At 38.2% G+C, this 24,466-nt stretch overlaps 1 protein-coding gene across 1 annotated transcript in view; it reads right to left on the minus strand.

Annotated features, from left to right (window-relative positions):
- Positions 1 to 24,466, minus strand: part of DYNC1I1 (dynein cytoplasmic 1 intermediate chain 1) — a 276,198-nt gene that overhangs the window by 29,186 nt on the left and 222,546 nt on the right. Inside the window, exon 13 of the mRNA XM_039878046.1 lies at positions 23,637 to 23,781. Coding sequence (XP_039733980.1) covers positions 23,637 to 23,781 — 145 coding nt within the window. The remainder of the gene's footprint in view (positions 1 to 23,636; positions 23,782 to 24,466) is intronic.

A 24,466-nucleotide genomic window follows, 5' to 3' on the forward strand; every position in this document is an offset into this window, starting at 1 on the left:
TATCTAAAATTAGTATAGTTGATAACTTGTATTTATTTTAATGGTGGAGAGAACAGGCATGGAGAATCCCACATAGCAGCAGGTCAAACTATTCTCTTCAGAATTAGAGTACATTTGCTATGCTTTCTGCTTTAAAACATATTCGTTTACCTTATTTTGTTTCGCCTAAGCCAAATTGAAATTAATTTCTATTCAAAAAGCAAACACAAGTTCAATGTGAGGCACGGTGAATCAGGACATTGCAAATGACCATAGGAAAATAATCAAGATTAAATTACGAGTTTTCAGACAATTAACAAGGTTAGAAATTTGCACGAGGCTGGCCAAAATGTACTCACACTTGTTTGGTCCAAAAACAGCTACTTTGGGGGAGAGAGATGAGTTTTACTTCATCTTCCAACATCAGACAGAAAATGCAGGTTAGGCCAGGAGGTGGGAGTGGACTTATTTTTGAATCTCATAATTATGTAGATAATTGTGTCTGTTATTTTTTAGTCTCGTTCTCTCTTCAAACATGATTGCTTAAAAGGAGAAAGTTGGGGAAGGGAAGCCATATAGCGTATCATTGAAATGAAAAGGCAAATGTTTCCGCTCTTTTTAAAAGAGCAAAAGAAAAGATTCACTGAGCCCTCATTTCTTGCACAACGGTAAAGCCCAGTCAGCTGGGTGAATTTTATGTCTCAAAGCTGTTTGTACTTATGTGGATTATTCAGACATGCCTGTATAAATATTTTACAGCTATAGGTATGTGTCAGTGGGCGAACGTTTGGTGGGGTTTGGGGTTGGGGAGGGGGTAAAAGGACAGGAAGTAGGAACACAGGCTAAGTCTGGCTGTGACTTGACGATTACATTCTTGTGGTTTCTTTCAAAGTTATTCTCCCTGGGTGAGCTTAATAAAGGAACCCCTTCCCCCTTCTTCCCTACTCACCTCTCCCCCTCCAAAAAAAAACAGGAAGAAAGAAAAGAATTTCATGACTGGCACAGGTAGTTTTATTGAAAGTCAATTTTAATATTTGCTACCTTATGTTAGGAAGAGCCGGGAAGGGTGAGTGAAAATGAGGATAAGGGAATTAAAAAAAAAAAGTCAGACACCACTTGAATGTTGTGTTTATCAGAAAAGCAGCCAGCAGGGTTTGGGTCGTGGGGAAAAAATGCACTCTGTCATCCAGTAAGTGTTACTAGCAGTAAACTACTGATTTTGTTAATCTTCTCGCCTGTTTTAAACACTATGTTTAGATACTGTAATAGCTAAAACTTCAGCTTTTGTTTTTCTTCTTCTGATATTTTAAACATTTAACAAAATGTAGCAGAAATAGGTATGCTCTGGGCTCTTTTCTAGAATTATTTCCCCATCTCAGTTTAAAAGAGTTATGTTTCATCTCAGTTTAAAATAACCTAACCTAGTTTAACAAAGTAGGTTATTTCACTTAGGGTATCCAAAAGTATTAATCTATCAACAGTGAGTTATTAAGGACCTACCATATGCTTTCTACTTCGGGCAATCAATAGAAATGCGAGTTCTGACTCTGTTCTCAAAACTCACAATCCAGGTAGAAAATACAAATTATGAAATAATAAGAGAAGAATATTGTTTACCTGGGGGTCTATTTTCTCACTTTGTTCCAAAAGGATTTGTGATGTCTTACAAGTTAAATATACTGCAAAATGAATAAACACACAACAGAGGCAGGTAGAAAAGACAGCTATTACCAGGATCTTGAGATAAGCTGATTATTACAATCTGGTACTGAAAAAGCTCTAAATTTCCCGATAACTAAGACAAAAGAGAAAACACACCATATCACAAGGAGGTAAGTAGGTTTCACCATCTGAAGAAAAAAAGAATATAAGTTCCTCCTCAAAGACACATTCTTGGGAAAAATTCAAGGAGGAATTTACCATGTCTGTGGATCCCTGGGAATGAGATTGGTTTTCTGTCTTGTTTATACCAAAGAAAAAGAACAAGTATGTAGCCAGGTGCTAAATTCTGTGGTACAGATGTTAGGTGCCAGAGGAATTTGGAGATTTGGGGGGTGGCATGTTGGTGGTTACCATGGTCTGATGTGGTCAAGGAAGGTATTATCTAGAACAGGTGATGGGACTCGCCTTGAAAGACGCATAGACTTTGATAGATGGTAAGGAAGCCAGTCAAAGAGAGGAAAGGAAAACAGGCAAGGACTTGGCTGTGTCAAACAGCATGGAATTCCCAGAGCGATGTAAAGGTAAGAAGTGGGGCAGCCCGGCTGACTCTGAAGATTTGTCTTCTGGAAGGAAATAATTTTGGTTTGGGGTAAGGTGGAGGACTGAGGACATGTTATGAATGGTCTTAAGCATAGAGTTAAGACTTTTTCATGCAATAAATAAGCTACTAATTTATTAAACAAGTATTGACAGATATGCTGAACGTTGTGCTGTGCACTAAATGGATTCAGAGACGTCTCCATTCCTGTGAACATTTCCAGCTTTTGTAGTGCAGATGACTGAATGATGAATACCATGAATTTAATAGAAAATAGAAAAAGGAGCAGAGCAGGAGAGGAAGATCTGGTACCTGTGAGTCTCTGGAGACTACACCCCGGTTAAGCTGGCAGTGAAAATGGAGGTCTGGAATTGAAAGAGAGGGCAGGTGTGAAGTCCACGCCAAGGAATCTTCCACAAGAGGTGCTGAGGGAGAGGAGAGAGTAGGGAGGAAGGAGGCCTGTATTAGAAAATTTGAAAGACTGGACCAAGAGAGTGAAGGAGAAAGAACCAGTGGAGAGGTCAAAGGTAAACCAAGAGAACGACCCAGCTGGAGAGAGCTGCAAGAATGCGTGGTAGACAGTACAAGATGAGTACTGAAAGAAGCCACTGCATTTGGTGATCAGGGACTCACAGATGGCCTTGGAGAGAGAAGTGTCAAAAAACTATTAGGGTTGGTTGAGGAGTGGTTGGGAAATGTGGCTGTGGTCAGTGTGAATACACGCCGGCTCTTTAAGTGGTTTGGCAAGCTCATCTAAATTTTAGGACATGTCCATGACACTTAAAGCCGTCCCATCCAATCGTCAACCAGCAATCTCTAAGAGGATCCTAATATCACTGATGTCCAGGGCCACTTTCTTTTTTTTCTCAAGACCATCTACTTGCTATTCAGATGTAACATCCTTGACATTTTGGACCATTTTTATGTGAATTTATATCTCAAACACTTGGCATTAAGCTCGGCCAGTAGGAAGCAGACAAGACACAGTGAAAATGGGGGATGAAGCAGGTAGCATATGGGTCCAGTCCCATTTTTTCTTGACACTGGTGAACAGAGCCTTTGATTCTCTGGACTTGTAATTCTTTCTTAGTCTCCCCAGGGCTAAACTTCTGTTTCCCTGAAGGATTTTTGATTTGGCATCTTCCTTGGGCTATCTCTTGTTCGTCTAGCATGCTACTTTGGTTCAGAATGTTTCCCCTCACTCTGCTACCTTAAATCTAATCTAATGAAAGTCACAGTGTTGCCCAGGCATGGCAAAAATTTCAGCAGGCTTGTAGACCATGGGCAAGGAACCAGGAGTAGGGGAGTGTTCTTGAGGAGAAAAGTGATATTAAAAAAAAAAAAAAAACAGTAATAAAAAATACGTTACCAGTGACTTGGATGGTAGGAAATCTATTCAGGAATTTCCTGTGTACAATAGGAACAAGGTATTGGGAATTAAACGTCTGATGAATTTTATCTATCTCATTAAGAACAAATAAAACTTATCCTTGGATTTAAAGCATCAGTACGTACCTGAGATACTTTATAACACATAAGATGCAATTGTCTGTTTGTGTGTGTGTGTGACAGACACACACACAGACACACACACACAGATTAATATACCACACAGCAACTAAATGTCCTGCACCAATGAGTAAGTGTATTCTGAACATACTAATAATGAAGAAATGGGTCTTTAGATTCAGCATCAATAAAGTCACTTCTCACATCAACCACATTGCATCAACAGTTCCTTCTACTTTCCCTCAACATCCATGGGTCCCTTCAGGTTCCACTGCCCATGGAGTCAGCCTTGAGTGGATGGGAGCCCTTGAGGCACTAGGAGTGGAGTGTGTATGTGAAAGAACCTCACGAGGAAACTTGCTATTGTTAACTTTTTTTGTCCATAACCGAGGGTCAACTGTGATCAGGAAATATCCTTAGCCATTGTTATGAGCTGAATCATGTTGACAATTACAATTCATATGTTGAAGTTCTAACCACCAGGACCTCACGATGTAACTGTATTTAAATATAGGGTCCTTATAGAGGTATTTAAGGTTAAAATGAGGTCATATGAGTAGGCCCTAATCCAATATGTCTAGTATCCTTATAAGAAGTGAAAATTAGGACATAGACATGTATAGAGTGAAGATTATATGAAGACACAAGATGACCATCTGCAAGCCAAAGAGAGGCCTCAGAAGAAATTATCCTTGCCAACACCTTGACTTTGTACTATTAGCCTCCAGAACTGTAAGAAAATAAATTTCTGTTACTTAAAAAACCACCCAGCCTGTGGTCCTTTGTTATGGCAGCCCTAGCAAACTAATACAGCTCTCAAATGAAAAGAAAAGGAGGGCTCTTTTCTTCTTGGCCTCTAATACACAGCCGCATGGGCACAATTACTCTACAATTCTGCATTTATGAAATTGCCTTCAAGAGTGCAAGGCAGAATGCTATTTCTGAGCAGCTACTTCTCTCCCTCTGAACATGTCTCTTTGCAGTCAATGATGGCAGCTCTACCTTGTGCTTTACTGTGCCTTCCATTAAAAGGGGACTGCAGTGAATATAAAAGTTTGCCCCTCTCTGGAGCCAGAAGAGCCTCTTTAATTTTCAATGCAGCTTTAAATCATACCTATAGTTCTGTAACGTTGTTGAGACAACTGGGACAGTGAGGATGGAGAGCGGAATCTACGTGGACTTCAAAGCCATCTTGGTACCAATGGGTCGAACCATTCCGGAGACCCAACTAAAATTGAACCAGAAATTACAAATGTGTTCAATTCAGTCACTTTTGGCTGAAAACAGAGCTATTTTTCCCTGAAACAGAGATTAGAGTTTATTTTGGTTTAATTTTGTCACCTTCCACATGCTCAGTCTTGACTTCTCTTTTTTTTTTTAGAAAAGGTAGAAGAGGGTGCCATGGGGGCTGGATGAGAGGGCAGGAAAAGGCAAGGCAAGCAGGCAGGGTAGATGGAGCATGACATGGGTCCTAAAGCTGAACTCTCTCATTAGAGGCTACGGTTGACCTTTCAACTCACCAGGAAGGCCCCTGCCAAGCTCTCCTTATCAGCCTTAAAGGCTAATTACTGCTGAATGGGCTCCCAAGGTTGGAAAAATTTCAAAGAATTTTTGAATACATCTCTATAGTTCTTTTCTCTTAACAATAGAATCTATCAAACAGCCAGGGGAAGGCTCTGTTTAAAAGCGCCGACAGGAGATCAGAAGAATGTCTGATTGCCAAAGTGACTAATTTATTTTTACACAGTATTAATGATGCTAAAATAACCAATATCTATAGCCTGGTTTTGACAGTTTATTACAAGGGTTCCCATTGTTTAAAAAAGAAGAAAAAGGGGGGAGAAAAAGGAAGTATGAAAGAAATAGAGTGTTTTATTTTGCTACATTTCCATTTGTTAACAAAACTCCCCTTAAGCAAAACCAGAGGTCATTAGCAAACAAGCAAAACATGCCTGTCTCCAGAAGAATACAATTCTCTTCATCATTTAAAATACAGCTCTGCTGAAAACCCAAATCATGACAAATCCTTAACATGAAAAATTCAGTGCAGACTTGAAACCACCTGACTTTACTTTGGGTTTGTGCTCCTTAAAATTACCTAGAAAATACCATAATCTTCTCTTCGCGAGGCTGGATGTGGGCCAGGGCCTCGGCTCCAGAGGCAAAGGGCAAACTAAAAATCATGTCTGAACAGACAGCTCCACCCTCTCTCCCAAGTCCACTTGGCCCTGTGACAAAAAGTGAGGTCTAAAGCACATTCATCCAGGGCCTGGGTTTTTGGCCAAAACTCAAGACTCTTATAGGACAAACAAAATGAAATCCAAAATGTTATCGCCCTCACTTTAAGAAGCCAAGCGGGCTTAAATGATTGCCCTTTACATGGTGAGTGGTTCACATCTGCAATATAATAAGGAATCAATAGAACTGGATTAAAACGTAGCTTTTTGTTTAAGAGAAAGATCCTTAGCTGAGAGTTTAAATTTCAAAGTGATTTTTGATAACAACTTAATGTGTGTGCATGTGAGAGAGAGAGAGAGAGAGAGAGAGAGAGAGAGAGAGAGAGAGAGAGAGAGAGAATTTCTATACTGAATCGAAGACTTCAAGAGTGAAAAGCGAACCCTAGAGAGGATGGAAGGGTACAGGGAGCCCACTGTGGGGGGCCTGCCTGCCTGGCATAGGTGCCCCCAAACTGTGGGTAAGTCTCTCAATGACCTTCACTCTCCTTCATCAAAAGCTTCAGTTCTTAGGGACTCACTCTCCCCAATGCCCACCCACTCTGACACCCCCACTCTCTCTCACGCTTTAAATGGGTGAGAGCCAGGAGAGACTGTCAAATAATTTTTACCTCCTGCCGAGCTAGTGACAGGCTCAGTACAAATAGCTACATTGAGAAAGTACCTCCATGCCACAGCTCCCACGGCCAGCACTCTAACAAGACAGTCCGGGGGTGTGAACACCGACATCTGATCCCACTGGGACAGATCAGTACTGAAACGCAGGGCCGGGCGTTCCGAAAGTGGTTTCCCCATCGTCTCCTAATCAAAACCTCCTGCTCCAGCCACCGGGCTGCATTCACAGTCCCCTCTGCACACTGAATCCCTTCTGGCCTTCCAGCCTTTGTTCACGCTGCCTTCCACCCTTAGAGGATGATGCACCGCTCTCTCTCCCCGCAAACTCTCCAATCCTGCCATCCCGATCAAGTCCTGACTAATCTCTCAGTCCCCCTGGAACATCTACCCACACAAGGGCATCTACTTCCTCCGGGCCACAGCTATTGTTTTCTGACTTCTTTCTAGGTGCTTTGGGGCTGCCTTGTTGTAAATGTAGTTTTTTAGAATAATTTTATGTTCACAGCAAAACTGAGAGGAAGGTACCGAGTTTTCCCATCCACTCTGCCCGCCCCACCCCCTTCCCCACCCCCCACAGCCTCCTTGTTATCAACACTTCTCACAGAGGGGTACATTTGTTACAACCATGAACCTACATCAACACATCCTCAGTATCACTTAAAGTTCAGAGTTCACCTAAGGGTTCCCTCTCGGTGTTGTATATTCTATAGACTGGGGCAAATGTACAATGACAGCTATCCACCAATGCGGCAGGTACAGTGTAGTTCTGCTGTCTCAAAAATCCTGTCTGAACATCTGAACAAGGTTTTACAAACAATCGTGGAGGGCTGTGGTTTTAATTCTTGAAGGGAGAGGAGACTTTAGGAGCTCTGTAGGAGAAGTATTATTTTATATTTTCCTTTAGGTAAGAGTCAAAAAAATTATGTATACATGGCTCTGGATCATTTTGATGCTGCCACCTATAACTGTATGTTGGAGTCTGGGCCTGGATGAATGTTCTCACTACAGTGATGGCAGACTGGGGAGCGGCGGGGCGGTGGGGGCGGGGGACCCACCAAGAAATCGTGACTAGGAAATGATCCATTTGTGCCAGGTGATGATCATTCCTGCAGTCATCACACAGCACAGAGTTGCCACTGAAGTTAGCCCGATAGTCACACTATGAACACTTTAATTTCAGTGAAAGATTACTTGTCATGTTAAGCTAATGTGGTTCATTGAAATGGTATATCGGGGGTGGGTGGGAGGGGAGTAAATTTAATTTGGAATTTTTGGAGAGCTATAAAATTATTTAAACTTTAGCTCATTTATATTTAAAACCCTCAGTGGCTTCCCATTACCCTGTAGGATAGAATCCAAGCTTCTTCTTAGGCCAACAAGGCCGTGCATTACTTAACCTCTGATTACCTTTCAACCTCATCTGCTATTCTAATTTTGCAGCAAAATGGAGACCTTTGTCCTGTTCCTCACACAAGCCAAGCTAAGCTCCCATCTGTTTCACAAACTTAACTTGTTCCCTTCACCTATAATACCTCTGTTCCCTTCCCCTTCACAGAGAAAACTTCTTTTCATTATCCATGTCTACCGAGCTGTCGCCTCCTCAGAGAGGACAGCGAGTCACCTACCTAAAATACTCTCCCCAACGTCCTCTCACCCTCTACCCTTAACCCTGCTTCATTTGCTTTTTAACACCTACCGCTATCTGAAACTCTTTATGTGCAATTGGTCCTTGTTATTTGTGGATTCCATGTTTTCGCATTTGCCTACTCTCTCAAATTTCCTTATAACCCCAAAAGCAGTATTTCAAAGTCATTCACATACAAGTGCAAAGTGGGGAAAAATTTGAGTCACGTGACATGTACATTCCCAGCTGAGGATGAACAAGAAGACGCTCTGGCTCCTAGTTTCGGTTCTCGTACTGTAAACAAACGTCCTTTTTGTGGTTTACTGGGTGCCATGTTTTTTTCATTTTTGTGGTTTTCTTGTCACTGTTCAAGTGGCCCCCACGCAGAGTGTTAAAGTGCCGTCTATAGTTCCTAAGAGTAAGAAGGCTGTGATGTGCCTTATTGAGAAAATATATGTTAGATAAGCTACCTTCAGGCATGAGCAACTGGCTGCCATTCAATGTTAATGAAGTAACCATAGATATTAAATAAAGTGTCTTTAAACAGACTAAACAAGATCATGTACTGATTGGTTGATGAAAATGTGGTGACCAGAGGCTCTCAGGAAATGAATCCTGTATTTTTCCTAGAGGCAATGGTACGGTATTTGCCAGTTCACCGTGGCAACTTTATAGAACACAACAGCCATGAATAATGAGAACCAATTACATTTTTTTTTTCTCATTTTTTCCTTCCCAACCAAAATGGATGTGCCTATGGAGTCAGGCACTTCGTCTACTTTTGTTACTATTATATTCCCAGTGCTAGGACTACAGCAATGTATTAAATGAATAAGTACAGTGAGTATGTACCTTGCTCTCTGTCTATATGTATTTAAATTATATTATAACAAAATCATTTAATGTTGGAGGTTGATAAGAATTTGTTTCCTTTAAAGAAGTTCCACTCTTTACTCAAGTTTGAGTAAAGAGACGTATACTATGCATCCCATTCGTAGCAAGGACCATGTCTCATTTCTATTCTTTTCAAAGACTTTGACGTGAGGTTAAAAACACATTAAATTCTTAAATGTGTGCTTAATGGACGAAAAATTGATCAAATGTATTCTTTTGATTAGAAGGATGGTGAAGGCAATATTTGCCTTTAAATGTGAGCAGATCTTAATTAAATTTGCACTGTTATCAAGAGAATAAGAAGAAAAGCCACAAACTGTGGGAAAATATTTGCAAAAGACACATTTGATAAAGGTCTGTTATCCAAAATATACAAAGAACTCTTAAAGCTGAACAATAAAAAAGACAACTTGATTAAAAACTGGGTCAAAGACTTTAACTTATCTAAGAAGATACTCAGCAAAGAAGATAAGCAGATAGAAAATAAGCATATAAAGAGTCGTTCCACATCATGTTATCAAGGAGATACAAATTAAAACAACAATGAGATACCACTATACACCTATTAGAATGGCCAAAAATCCAGACCACTGACAACACCAAATGCTGGCCAGGATGTGGAGCAACAGGAACTCTCATTCATTGCTGGTGGGAATGCTAAATGATTTTGGAAGACAGTCTGGTGGGTTCTTACAAAACTAAGCATTCTCTTACCATGCGATTCAGCAATCATATTCATTAGTATTTACCCACAGGAACTGAAAACTTATGCCCACACAAAACCTGCATACAGACATGTATAGCAGCTTTATTCATAATTGCCAAAACTTGAAAGCAACCAAGATGTCCTTCAGTAGGTGAATGAATAAATAAACCGTAACACATCCAGACAATGGGATATTATTCAGTGGTAAGAAACGAGCTATCAAGCCATGAAAAAAAAAAAAATGAAGGAATCTAAAATGCATATCACTAAAGTACTTATTCATTACTAAAGTGAAAGAAACCTATATGAAAAGGCTACATGCTGTAGGATTCCAACTAAATGACATTCTGGAAAAGGCAAAACCATAGAGACAATACAAAGATCAGTGGTTGCCAAAATTTTGGAGGGTAGGGGTGAATAAACAGAGCACAGAAGATTTTTTGGGCAGACAAAATATTTTGTGTGGTACTATAAGAATAGATATATGTCATTATACATTTGTCTAAGCCTATAGAATGTCAACACTATTGGTAAACCTTAATGTAAACTGTGGACTTGAGCGATCGTGAAAAACAATTGCTCTGTTATTATATTATTTCATGTTTTGCAGTGATAATATGTAGGTCAATATGTAAACATTCATGTGTTCATATGTGTATACAATTGATTGAACGGAAAGGGAAAAGATCGATGGAGTAGAGAAAAGGTGATAAATGGAGAATGCAGTTGTCAGAAATATCAATAAAAAAAATGAACAGAGGTGTCTTTGTAGATCCATGGGTATTTCAGTCACTGGGTGCCTGAATGAGCATTGAAATAAATTGACAATAAATATAAAACTGCAGAGTTTACCCTATCGTTAATCATTGACTGCTAGTGGCTTAATTTAATTTATATATAATTGGTCAATACATTGACCATTAATTACTCTGACTGAAAGCTGTGGGGAATATAGAATAGATGTGAAACATGGCCACTGACCTGAAGAAGCTCATGGCTCAGTAGAAAGAGGGAAACAGTGAACAAATAAATACAATAAAAGACATTTACATTATATTCAACTGCTGGATATTTTGGTGTTGAATAAAATTATTATAAAAATAATTTATGACTATAGTGATGTGGTATAAAAACCATCTAAAACGGTAAGTTATTCCGTCATCTGAGTCCATTACTAAATCGCCAATAAAAATAGGCAGACAGTTCAAAATATTAAAACCATTGTTTTTTAGCCTAATGATTTCTGACTCAATTACAATCAATGTGAGATAGAAAAAATATAGGACACTGTGTTTTCTTTTCTGTAAAATTAGGGAATTGAATGGGGGCTCTATCTGCAAAATACTCCTCAGCTATGATTTCTATGACTTAAACCAGATTTTCTCGTTGCCTTTCTTTCTTGTTTCCCACATATGGACTTTGATTTTTTAAAGGACCTAAAGACTTTATAAAAAAAATTAAGTTGGTATATTTATTTAATCGCACTTTCTTGTGGTGCTGGCATCATACCTGTCTTCACGGAAAGCTCCTTCCTGGGCTTTCAGGGTCCTGTCATGCGTCCATCTTCAAATACTGCTTCTGGACACTTAATTCCTCCTGTCAGTCTTTCTCTCTCTTCTTTCTCTCTACCTATATTCAAGTTCTTTAATTATTTCTATCCTTACTGATATTGTTGTTTATTTCTTTGTCATTATTACTAGAAGTGCAAATTAGAAAGACATTATTTAGAACTTGCGGGACTAATGGTTAGACGAGTGTCCAAAAGGGTGGAAAACCATGAAATGTAGGTCGAGGTGTTTGAAATGATTAGGAAAGCAAGCAGAGCCGTGTCAGTCAGAGTTTCCAGAGGTATGTTCCAAGGAACACTGTTCTCTCAGTATGCTTGGGTCAAAATGAGCTCCATATCCACAGAAGTTTGGGGATCTCTGCATGCCATATATCCAGCCCATTTCTGAGGGAAAATTTAAAGGGCCTCTCTGCTAAAGATACTCACTCACTTTATTTAACTTTCTGTATTGTTTTTAAATCATAGAACTTCTTCTCTACCTTAAAAAAAAAAAAAAAAAAGGCTTGTTAAGATTCCACAGACTGTAAACACTGTTATATGTTGTGGCATAAGGAGATGACATGATAAAAGATGTATTTTAGGAAGATTATCTAAGAGAATTATGTAGGAAAAATGAGCATGGGGAGACACCAACCTCACAGAAACTGGTAATGATTTTATCACAAACTTGATAGCCAATACATGGTCATTCTCTGCTCTTAAGGAACTATTTTTTCCAAACAGACTTTTTTAGGAGAGGGCATTCTTAGACCACAGTATGACTGTTCTAATTTATTTCAGATCTAGATTAACACAAAATACTGTAAGAAGAAACAAAATAGCACGCATGCACACACTTATGGACATAAAGACACACACACTTCATTTTGATGATCTGGTTCATGGATTGCTACTTTAAAGAAGCAGTCTTTAAAAAGATTAGCAAAACTCAATTCGTTTACTGAACTTTCTTAAAGGAAGGTGAATGAGGGGGAAAAAACATCAAACCAATCAGGCTTAAGTTAAGTTCCATAGATGGGTGGGAGCCAAGAGTCTCAAGCAAAACCCTCTGGATTGGTCACTCATTATACCTCTTAATGTAGCTGGGTCTGGCAGTGTGGTAAAGGGGAAATCTGGTTTAAAAATGAACTTTTTAATCATTAAGGGAGGTCCTAAGTGAGAAGGAAACTGACAACTTATAAGAGACTTCTTCTTACTTTTGACTTGGGCTTAGTTCAAGCCAATGAACCAGGGGACAGGAGAGAAAACTATTTCACTCTACCGCCAATTCCACAACATTCCTCTCCGGAACCTTCCACAGAACTGGTGAACGTCCAGTAGTAAACACTGAGGTCTGTTTCCCCAGAATTTATGGGAGGCCTGTTACTCTACTTTGGAAGGAAAAATGAGAGTTTTCAAAGATTAATTATATTTATTTTTCCTCTATAAAAACTCTTATTTATTCTTTACAAAGTACTAGAAGAATGAGAACAATCTCCCAATTTTTATCGTCCCAAGTTGATAAAATAATAATTTGTCTTGATGGTCAAATTCTAATCATTCTATATTGTGTGTAATACTGGAAAACTAACATATATTAGACGCAGGATAAAGATGAACAAAGAAATATCCTACTCTGAAAAAAAGGGTGTATAAATGTACACCAAATTGTTAAACAAGAAATTGTGAAAGTAACTGATATAAAAATATACTAAGAAAAAATCTTTACATGTGTTTTCTTAAAAGTTAAGACAAATGAGAGTATCTCCATCTTCTTGCCATATTTAAATCCCCTTTGTGAAGTCAGGACTTGGGTAGGAGCAAGGCAGATGTGAAAAGACTAATGGGGTTTTGGGTAAGGATTAGAAGTACTAGTGACAATTTTGCGGGAACAAATAAGGATGAAGAAGGGAATATATATCTGGCTCAAAAATTTAAAGGCAAGTTGATAAAAAGAGAAGTCCTATGAAAAATACAATGGAGAAACAAGTAAACATAAAGCTAACAGAAAGGTCAGATAAGACAGTTCTGCAACAATCCATTCAAGATGGGGTCACATGACAGTATATTTACAAAAATATACTTAGAATTATGTGACCTCACTGGTACAATGCCAGTCACATGGAAGTATTCAGTTGAATGCAGCTTCTATTATTATTATGATTATTATGATTATAGTCTTTATCGCCATGATTGGGCTTCATCTGAAAATTTAAGTGGAGAGTGAATTAAGAGAAAAGTCTCATAAAGGGTTGCAAAAGTAAACATTCTGGTCAATCAAGATGCGACCATTGAATTTGTTAGAATGTGCGAGTATTCATTAATAATCCAACCAACTATCATTGAGATAGGCGAGATCTATGGGTTGTATCCAGGGGTTAATGTGGAACGTGAGTATTGCTAGGAATCTGATGAAGCAGTGATCAGACGCAGAACATTATGCTAACACTGTGGTTCACAGTCCTGAAGGGAAGGTGACATGTCTTTAGTGCCCAGTCTCACTCTATATGACATTAAGCAAGAGGTGATGAGGGGCCACTTTATCATATATTAGAGACCTTGTTATTTTCAGAAGAAAGTCCACACTCCATCACATAGCATCACAGATTGCCTTTTACCATCTGGTCCCTTTTTGACTCCAGACCATCCTTTCATTATTCCCGTCCAGTCACTTTGCACCTACTGTTCCAACTCAGTTAAACCACTTAAAATTCAAATAATAATAGCAACAATAAATATATTTAAGAATAATAATAATAATAATAATAATAATAATAAGTATTGCCAATTAATTCATAGTACTTACTCTGCTTGACACTGTTCTAAGAGTTTACATAAACTCATGTACCCTATGAAATAGGCAGTGTTTTAATCCCCATTGTAGAGATGACTAAACGGCAATACAGAGAGGTTAAGTAACTTTCCTAAAGTCACACAGCCAGAGTATCAACTATCTCATGCTTCTGTTTTTTAATATTCTGTTCCTTTTGCTTAAATGCCCTTCCCTTTCTCTCTTTACCTAACTCACTCTTTCATATCTCAGCTTGGATGTCACCTATTTTGAGATTCTTTAGAACATTTCCCTTTCCATATCCACTCTACTGCTTTAGTTCATGCTAGGAATTCCTCTTATAAACTATGATTTAGAGAAGAGTCAAGCCCTCTTCTCTAAAGGGAACCACATCCCACAGGAGACAGTTTCCCAGGGATATTTTTAGAAAGAGCATTCCTGCATTTAACTGGGCTACAGTGTACCAAGAGGTGATTGTCAGGCCTGTTGGGGAACCTCTTTCCTTACTCACTTAGATAAGTACTCACCCTTTTGAGTGGAAGGGGTGGCTAAGGACACACATTCATGTTGCCCAGCTCTTTAGATATTCTCACTAATTAATAGGAATTCTACTCAACTACTTTGTAAGAAAAATATTTTGGAGGCTACTCTATTCCTAGATGGTTGCCTTGGGTATTTTTTTCTGAAATTATAGTTTCTTAAATATATCCTAATAGAATTTTAAAAGCTTAACCTCAGTTTTCTAATCATTATATTTCTAAATTATGGCTATGAATTTTACTGCTCAAAACCACTGCTAACTAAATATTTGCTTCAGTATTTCTTTAATGCACATCTTTTAAAAGCCCAGGGATTATTCATTCATGTATTAATTGAATGATTTATGCAGTGCCTACCATATGCCAAGACTATGCCAGGTACTGGGGAGGCAGACAAAATGATTTGGGCCTGCTGTCAAGGAGTGCACGTTCTTATGCTGAAAGAGTGGAATTTCTACACATACTAAATATGATTCAGTGGGCAAGACAAAAGTATTTTTATTATTACATTATCTATACTATAAACATATTTAACATTTATTTCAGTACATGATCATTTTTAATGAATACATTTTAAACACAATAAATAATGTTTTTCCTTAGAAACAAAATTTTCTCGTTTCTTTTATTTATAAAAAACTCAAATTATATTCCTTTCTAGTAGCTAAGAGGGAAAAAAATCAGCGAAGATAGCCATTTTATATTTTAAACTTGGCAGAGGATAGAAAACTGAAATGATAATAATTATTTATTGATTTCACAGTAGTTGCTTGAAAATTGAAGATTATCTTTCTAATTTGTGCCAAGTCACCACCCTCGATCACTTAGAAAATTTTATCAGATTCACTGTTTTGTTAAAAGATCAGAGGACTGAGATGTATGTTGACTGCTAGGACAGATTATACAATGTCAAGATACATTTAGAGGAAGTCAGTGATTTCCATCAATCAAATGTGTGTCCTGAAAGGTTCTTGGATGATAGCACCCTAGGGTGCTGTCCAGGATCCACATCAAATACTGACCGATGGGTTAAATCAGGCCATATACCTGACCAGTCAACATAAAGGAATGGAATTATAGGGCCCCAAAGTTCTAGTACAGAAAGGATTTGCAGAATATTATCAATATGAGCAGAAGAAACACAAGTCCTTTGAAGTCTAAAGGAAGGGACTGAGTTGGCAAATACATAAACAGTATCAAGAACCTTGATGCTTGTGAAGCTGTATCAGGACCAAAATAAATATTAACCCAATGTTTAACTGGAATCCACTGAAACTTTCCAAACTGGATGCAACGATAAAAAGCCCAAAGACTCATAACTTGTCTAGCCACTAAGCTAAGCTACAGTAGAGGGAAAAAAAAATTATCCAAAACCTCAGCAAACAGAAAAGCTGAGTGGAATAATGAATGTTTTCATCCAGCCAAGAGTTCATACTTTATTTCTAAGCATCAACTCCAGCATTTCTTGATGGATGGGAAATTTAATGTGCTAAGATATATAGTAAAGGTAAGAACTGGTACTCAATAGAATTTATTCAGGCAGTGCATTTTAAAATATTTTTTAAAAGAGCATCAAGGATAAACTTTTAAGCATGCAGCTTTTTACTGTTCTCTTAAAATTAGAGCTTCATTGATATATTGAAAGAAGAATGTGCTCAGATGCTAATCAATATTATTGAAACAGCAAAGTTGTGAAATGAAAATGGCAAAATGACCTTGGAAGTAGGAGATCAGGGCAACTTTTGAGAAAGCAGGTTTAGTGGTGATCACTGGGATAAAGACAGGTTGGAGGAAGTAAAACTGCTGTTTGGTGGGAAAAGGCAGAAGATGAAACAGGATGGAAAAGAGGTGACAAGGTGCTGTGTTTTGTTTTCAATATGTTGGAGGGAAGGGGAAGCTGGGCATACAGAGAAAAGAGAGAGATGATGCTTAATGTGGGAATTCACATGGGAAGATCTCCCATGGGAGGCCATCATGTGGATAGGCAGAGGACCTACAAATATCTTCCATGCCCATCCCTTCCCTACACCCTAATCAGCACACAACTGATTGTTTTGCTATTCATTTGGACCCTCCTGTTATATTGCCTATAAGCTAACCAACTATAGCAATACTAATTTCTATACCTGATCATATTTTCACTCTATCCACTGTGGCAAGGGTCATATAGTTTAAAAAGTTAAATATGTTGATAATTAAGGTGATAAAAAAAGTTAAAATATGTTGATAATTAAGGTGATAAACAAAGTTTCTCTCACTATCAAAAATGGTTGCATTGCTATTCTTAAAAAAAAGTATGCCTTTAATAATATTGCGTTAAATTTCTGACAAAATAAAAATAAAAACAATCTGCCTCTGTCACTAATACGCAACTACTTATTTTCTCTTATTAAGTCAACTAATGAAACTAATGAAACCAGAAAGAATCATTTTAAAATTCTATTTTAAGATTCTATAATATTATTATAGAATATTATTAGGTAGGTTAATTTTTCACCTGTAATCAGTGTGACTATTTGCTATTCAAGAACTAAACCACTCTTTGGGGACTATTTAGAAACCCAAACCTCCAAAAATATGCAGTATTATGTTCTTCCTTTAGCCTTTCCCAATTCAACCTACCCAGTCTTCATGAAAATTTAAATAAAACCATATATAAATTTAATGGCAATATTAAGTTTTCAAGTCACAAAGAGAATTGACAATGATTGTATTTTTTCCAAATATACTTTTTCTATTTTACAGCAATATTTCTAAAATCCTGTGTAGAGAAATTTCATTTTTTAGCTATCTTTAAAAATCATAGCTTTTCTCTTCCTAAAAGTGTGTGAAGCTATTGTCTCTTTGCAATCACATTACTTATGCAAAGTGAATGGATATGGACTTGGCTACAGGCTTTTAGATTTGATTCATTTCGCTCCGTGTGCTAATTCCAGCATAACGTTCTCTCCGAGAATACAGATTTTCTTTCCTAATATTTTAGCTTTATTTTAGAAATACAAATTCTTGGTCAGGAGAATGCACAAAATGCATGTCTGTGTTGCTAAATTTTCCTGTTGGTTTGCCTTTCAACTTTTTTGGTTATCTTTTTAAGCTATACTTATTTTTATGCACAAAGTATCATATTGAAGTCATTTTTAAAATTTGACTTCTCACTCGTTTAAAGTCTTATTTCGTAGCATCAACTATCCACAATTCGAAGGACTCTTCCTTACATTATTTAATTTGCAATCTGCTATGGTTTGAATATTTATGTCCTCCCAAAATTCTTATGTTGAAATCCTAATCCCAATGTGATAGTTTCAGGAGGTGGGGGCCTTTGGAATGTGATTAAGTCATGAGGGAGGAGCCTTCATGAATGGAATTAGTGTCTTATAGAGGAGACCCCACGGAGATCCCTAGCACCTTGCACAGCGTGAGGACACAGCAAGAAGGTATCTGCTATGAACCAGGAAGAGGGCTCTCACCAGAACGTGACCATGCTGGCATTTTGATATTGGGCTTCCCAGCCTCCGGAATTTCAAGAAATAAATTTATGTTGTTTATAAGCTACCCAGTGTGGGATTTTGTTACAGAAGCCCACACTGACTAAAACATAATCTTCTTAAGTGTGAAGATATCACTAACTCAATTGTCTAGTATGGCTCCACCATAAACTTCACCTTTGCTTAAATGATCAAATGACTCCAAGTTACCCAATGAGTTTAAAATGAAGATAACTAAGGTAATTATTATTGTCAGGAGGGACTGAAAAATAATTACTTATCTTATTATTCCCTCTGCTCTATACCTATCTAAAAATCCTCATTGTCAACAAGACTAGAAAAAAATCTAAAGCCTTGATTTCCACTATATCCAAAATAATATTTGTATTTTCACTTTGCCCTTTTGTTAACATAAAGAAGGTTATTTTCAGTCATAGTCTTACAAAAGTGATTAGAAATTTTAAGAGATGTTGATACCGTTTCCTTTAAATTTAATGCATGTTCAGATTAAGAAGAGGAGAAAGACTCTGGGCAATGGTGTCAGGAGTATCAAGCGTAACTGTTGCTCCCAGCACATCACCACGAAAGGTCATGATAAATTTGGGGTTTCAGATGTATTCACAGTACAAGCCCCTGGCCAGAACAAGTAGGGTATTAATTGTATCAGGAAACCTGGTTGGGGGGGTGAGACATTGGTTTTTATTCTCCTGCCTGAACCCTGAAATAGCTTCCTGGTTTCCAAACACAACCCTGAAGAGAAAGGAGTGACCCCCTCAAACTCACCTATCTGTCCCAGTAGCTCTATAGGATGAGGAATTTGAAATAAAACTTCACGCTGGTTTGCAGCACAGCTGTTCAAACTTTAGCAGCATCAGAATACTTGGACTACTTGTCAAAACACAGATTGCCAGGCCTCATCCCCAGAGTTTTTGATGCAGAAGATCTGGAATGGGGCCCCGATCATTTGCATTTCTAATTAGTCCTGGGTAATGCTGCCCATGACAATCAAAGGGCACACTTTGAGAATTCTTTATTTTAGAATTGTAGAGAAATGATATATCTCCTACATCTGAATTTATAGGCCTGCTATAGTCAGTTGGGGACAGGTTGTGGACAACTTTGAATGTCAGATTCAGGTGGTTTCTGAAGACCTAAGAGATTCAACAATGGTAATTTTATGCAATTCCTAGTGCTCTTACAAAACTTAAATTAGCACTCATGAAATGCATCTTTGATATTAAGCCCCCGGTGGTCCTCAAGCTTGTGATGTTCAGACATCCTATGGAGTCAGGGCCCTGTCACATCTTACAGGACCTGGTCTAAACCTTTCTCTTCTCCCTACCGCATCTCAGTTCTCCTCATTGCGGGCAGATAAGCGTGCCTCTGACTTCACCAAGAAAATAGAAACCTTCTCTCATTCTCTGCTTCCCCTTCCACTTCCATATAGCTAAACCTATCCATAAGCATTTTTTTCCAGTCTAACTGGTGTCCTGCCCCTACTTCTCACCCCATCCTTACATAGGCATCTGACATCACCTTTCTCAATTTTTCAAACCACTTACTATCATCTACACTTTTCATTGGCTGCTTCTCTTCAGGCCACCAACATGCTCAAGTCTCTCAAAAAGTATAATAACCAAATCCGTCCTTGGCCCAGCTTAACTGGCCAGCCACCGCTCTATCTCCTTTAGTTCATAGCTGAATGTCTAAGAGAGTAGTCTATATTTCCTATGTGCACTGTCTTCCCTCCTCACCCTGCAATGACCACAATCTGTCTCCATTGCTCCACTGAAATTGCTCTCACCGTGGTGAGTGCCACCCTCTTCTTGCCTTTTCCATCTGTGGATTCTGTCTCATCTTGCAGCATCGACAGCTGCAAGGCTGCACCCTTGTCCTCTTCATTTCACATTCTACTCATAATTTTCTCTCTTGGATACATGACTAACTATATATGCTGATCACTTTCATAACTATCTTTTTAATTCCACTCTTGTTCCTGATCTCCAATTTTTTCAATTATCTTTTAGATTTTCCAGACATCTCAGTTGGACTATGCCCAACCGACTGCTTGTTTTCTAGTGGCAACCCTAGTCTATTCCTCCTCCTCCCTTATTTCCTGTTTCAGTCATTGGTACCTCCAGCCTTTCACTCACATGCCTAAGGCAGAAATATCAGAATTGTCATTGAATCTCCTCCCAAATCGAGTCAGTAGATCACTGCTCGACTTTCTCTCTCGGACCTGTTTTCTCCTGCATAAACTCACTGTACCTTGCCATTGCCAAAACTCTGGCTCTCACCTGGATGATTGAACTAGCCTTATAACTGGATTTCCTGTGTCAAGGCTTAGTGTGCCGGCGTGGAATACGGGCTTTGGGCTCACAGAAATCTGTGTTCCCAATCCCGGTTTCCCACTTTTTCACTGAGCATATCAGATACAGACATGACCACATCCTCAACTTTTCTTTTATAAATCACTGGGAATTATTTCAGTTGTGAAACGCTAAGTCCAAACATCCATTTTTAAATAACTATCTCATTTTACCAATTCTCATACTCAATTATTTCCTTCATACCTGTTCTCTGATAGGGGGTTCCAATCCCTTGCTCCCTTACTTTCTCCCATTTTCTTTTCCTTTCTGTTCCAGCTTAGAATCCCTAGTCTCTAACACCAAACGCTCTCGTCTATATCTCCAAATCCCACATCCTGTTGTCCTTCCATGGTATTCTCATAAAGCTCCGGCCCCAGATCCATCTAACTGTCTCCCTCATCCATGTCCATTTCAGTGCTGCTCAGCTGTCTTGGAGGAAGTCAGCCCCGAAGACTGATGCCACTAAAACATCTTGGTCTTCAACTCGGCTGGGTCCTCCACACGGCCCAGAGTCTTTGTCTCCATAACCAGTCTTTCCTCTTCTCTTCTGTGACCAGCTGAAACTTGCTCCCTTCATACCTCTACTTCCCACTCACCCGAATATTTCAGCTCCCACTTCATTGAGAAAACAGCATCATATGAGAGTCCTCTCTGCTTCCATTCACCAAACCTACACACTTACATATATTTGCCCTCATTCTCCCTTTCATGACAACACAAGAGACATCACTGTCCAAATCTAAAATTCACCTCCCTGCCCACGCTATGCATCCTATTCACTCCAGCATTTTAGGGCCCTTTCTCAGCCTTACACTTTTAGATTTTCTCCTCTTTTCTTTTAATGGCTCTTCCACCACAACAACATCTTTGACAGTCTCTATCACCTTAAAATAAAAAAAGAAAGAATAAAAAAAAGGAAAAAATCCTCTCTTTACCTCCCATTTTCCTCTCCTCATAGCCAAACTTCTCCATTTGTCTTCAGTGCTTCCTTGTCTTCCACTCAGCCCTTAACCCATTGTTATTTGTGTCCCACCCTCGATACACTTTTATGAGACAGTACTTGCCATGGGTACAAGTGGCTTCGAGTTGCTAAATACCATAGACATACAGTAAGTCCTCACTTAATGTTGTTCATAGGTTCTGTGACTTTAAGTGAAATGACATAGAATGAAACCAATTTTACCATAGGCTAATTGATATAAACAAGAGTTAAGTTTCTGCTTTAAAAAAATGATGTTATTGGAGGATCTGCTGTATTTTCGTCTTGATGTTATTTTTCTGAAGTATTTGTTACTATTGATCATTCCTTCCTCTTTTGTTTTTCATTACAGAAAATTTCCAAAAATATTCAGAAATAGAATAATACCAATATCTGGCTTTGATATTTATCACTATATGTCCAATCTTATTCATCTGTATTCACAGGCTCACCCCTTCCCAATTTATTGTTTTGAATCAAATCCCTGACAGCATATAAGTTCTTCTGTAAATATTTCAGTGTGCATCCATCAAAAGTAAATGCACTTAAAATAATCACATCATCATTGCACCTAAAAATAATAATTCATAAACATCCAGTCAATATTCACATTTCCCTAATAGGTTTCTGATATTTTTAATTGGTTGTTTGTTTGAATCCAGAGCTATATAGGATCCATATTTTAAGATTGGTTGAAACGTCTTAAGTTTTGTTACAATTAATTTTGTTTTTATATATACTTTCCACCTCCATTTCTTTTTTCCCTTGAAAAACATTTTTTTTTGTTTGCAGAAATATGATCAACTGTCCTATAAGTATCCCCTGCAGTCCAGATGTGGTTGATTCCATCCCTATGATATTATTTAACATTTTGCATCTGTATCTTTTATTGCCTCTAAATTCAGGGATCTGGTGGATTGATAAGATTCAGTTTCAATTTGGGTGGCAAATCAAAAGTGGTATTATGTACTTCCATAGTCATGAAGGTTGTTTCCGATTTTATGTTATCAGCAACAATCATGGCCGAGATCATTAGGGGATGCAAAATGATGATGTTCAAACCCCATCATTTCTTCTTCTTATATTAACTGGAATATTTGTGTGAAAGAAAACTCCCCCTGGTCACCTATTTAGTATCCATGAAGTTCAAATCATACAGAAAAGGCAGAATAAATGTTTGATTCTTCTAGCATAAATGATCAATTGATCCTTTCTATTACTTAATGATTTTCCAAATGAGTTGATTTCCCCAGTGTTTTTATACACGACCAATGAATTAGTTTTTATTTTTTCAGCATCACTATGAACTCATGAATCTATTGTCCTTACTGATATTCTTTGGCCAGCAGGAGCTCATTCAACTTGGCTACCATGTCCCTTGACAAGAAACCTGGGTCTTTTCCTGATGATTTCCTTTCTCACCTTACTTGTACCAAATCGATCAGTAATGTGTCTCTTAAGCGGTTCACAAATCCGTCTACTTCTCTCTATCCCACTCTACTGGTCTAGGCTATTGTCATTCTTCCCCTGCACGGGCACTGCACCTGTCTTCTAAGTGCTCTGTCCTTTTCCTGCTCTCAAACATAGTCAGAATTACCTTTGAAAACACAAATAATATAGTGCCTTTTACTAGCTTAATCCTTCCACCACCACCACCCCCCAAAAAAACTGCTAAACCAAAAACTCCAAGTCCCAAGTCATATATTTCCACAGGTACATATGTATGTAAGTGCATGCCACAAAGCTCTAGACTATCGACACTAAACTGATAACAGAGGTTACCTCTGGGTTGAAGACTGGGATGCTAGGCAATGAAGGGATGTCCTAGGTGGGGTTAGTGTTGGTTAAGGAAGACATCAGTTTTATCACTATTAGAAGTGTTCAAATTTTTCAAGTATTACTTATATATTTAAAAATAAACAAAATCGACCAAGAAAGGGAACTTTAACTAGCTCTGAGGCAGATGGGGCTCACCAGCAGGTGATATAAATTCCAGTGCCAGGTCATCTGGAAGAGACTTGAGATTCCCTATGACCTCCTCCAAGGGACAAAAATTGTCCTCTTTGCCTATGTATTACCTGCAAATTTCAATCAAGGTATTCTTACCTTTGTAGTCCACAGTTTGAGGGTCCAGTCAAATGACGATGTGACAAACAGGTGTGAAAAGTCGATTGGGCCCACTGCCATGTGGCAGTTAATTCCTGTCACTGGCCCTTGGTGACCTTCGAAGACCTCACCAATACCTGCTTTGCTGCATGAAGACCAACATGAGCAGAATTTAAGTGAACTTTGCAAAGTCATGATGGCTTTAAAATAACAATTTCATCTCTGTGTGATTACTTCTCCAAATTTAGAACAACCACCATACACCACCAAAAATGAGACCACTTTCACAGTTATCTAGAAAAAAACAAAATGCTAGACTATTTTTGATAATTAAAAAACAACCAATGTATCTTTTGATAGATGATTGGGTAAAGAAGATGTGGTACATATACACAATGGAATATTACCCAGCCATAAGAAAAGATGAACTACTGCCATTTGTGACAACATGGATGGAGCTTGAGATTATCATACTAAGTGAACTAAGTGAGACAGAAGAAGTTGAGATCTCATGATTTCACTCACATGTGGGATATAAAACTGAAAGCAACAAAGGAACAAGACAAATAGACAAAAAACTCAGACGCATGGACGATAGTTTAGTGGTTACCAGAAGGAAGCGGGGGCAAGAGGGAGGTAGATAAGGGCAAAGAGGGTCAAATAGATGGTGACAGAAGGAGATCTGACCTTGAATGGTGAACACACAAAGCAATATACAGATGATGTATTATATAATTTGAAACTTACATAATTTTATTAATCAATGTCACCCTAATAAATCTAATAAAATATAATAAGGGGTAATATAATCTTTTTAAGCTTCAGAATTT

Source organism: Pteropus medius, unplaced genomic scaffold (genome assembly GCF_902729225.1).
Source record: "Pteropus medius unplaced genomic scaffold, Ma_sr-lr_union100, whole genome shotgun sequence".
Taxonomy (NCBI): domain Eukaryota; kingdom Metazoa; phylum Chordata; class Mammalia; order Chiroptera; family Pteropodidae; genus Pteropus; species Pteropus medius.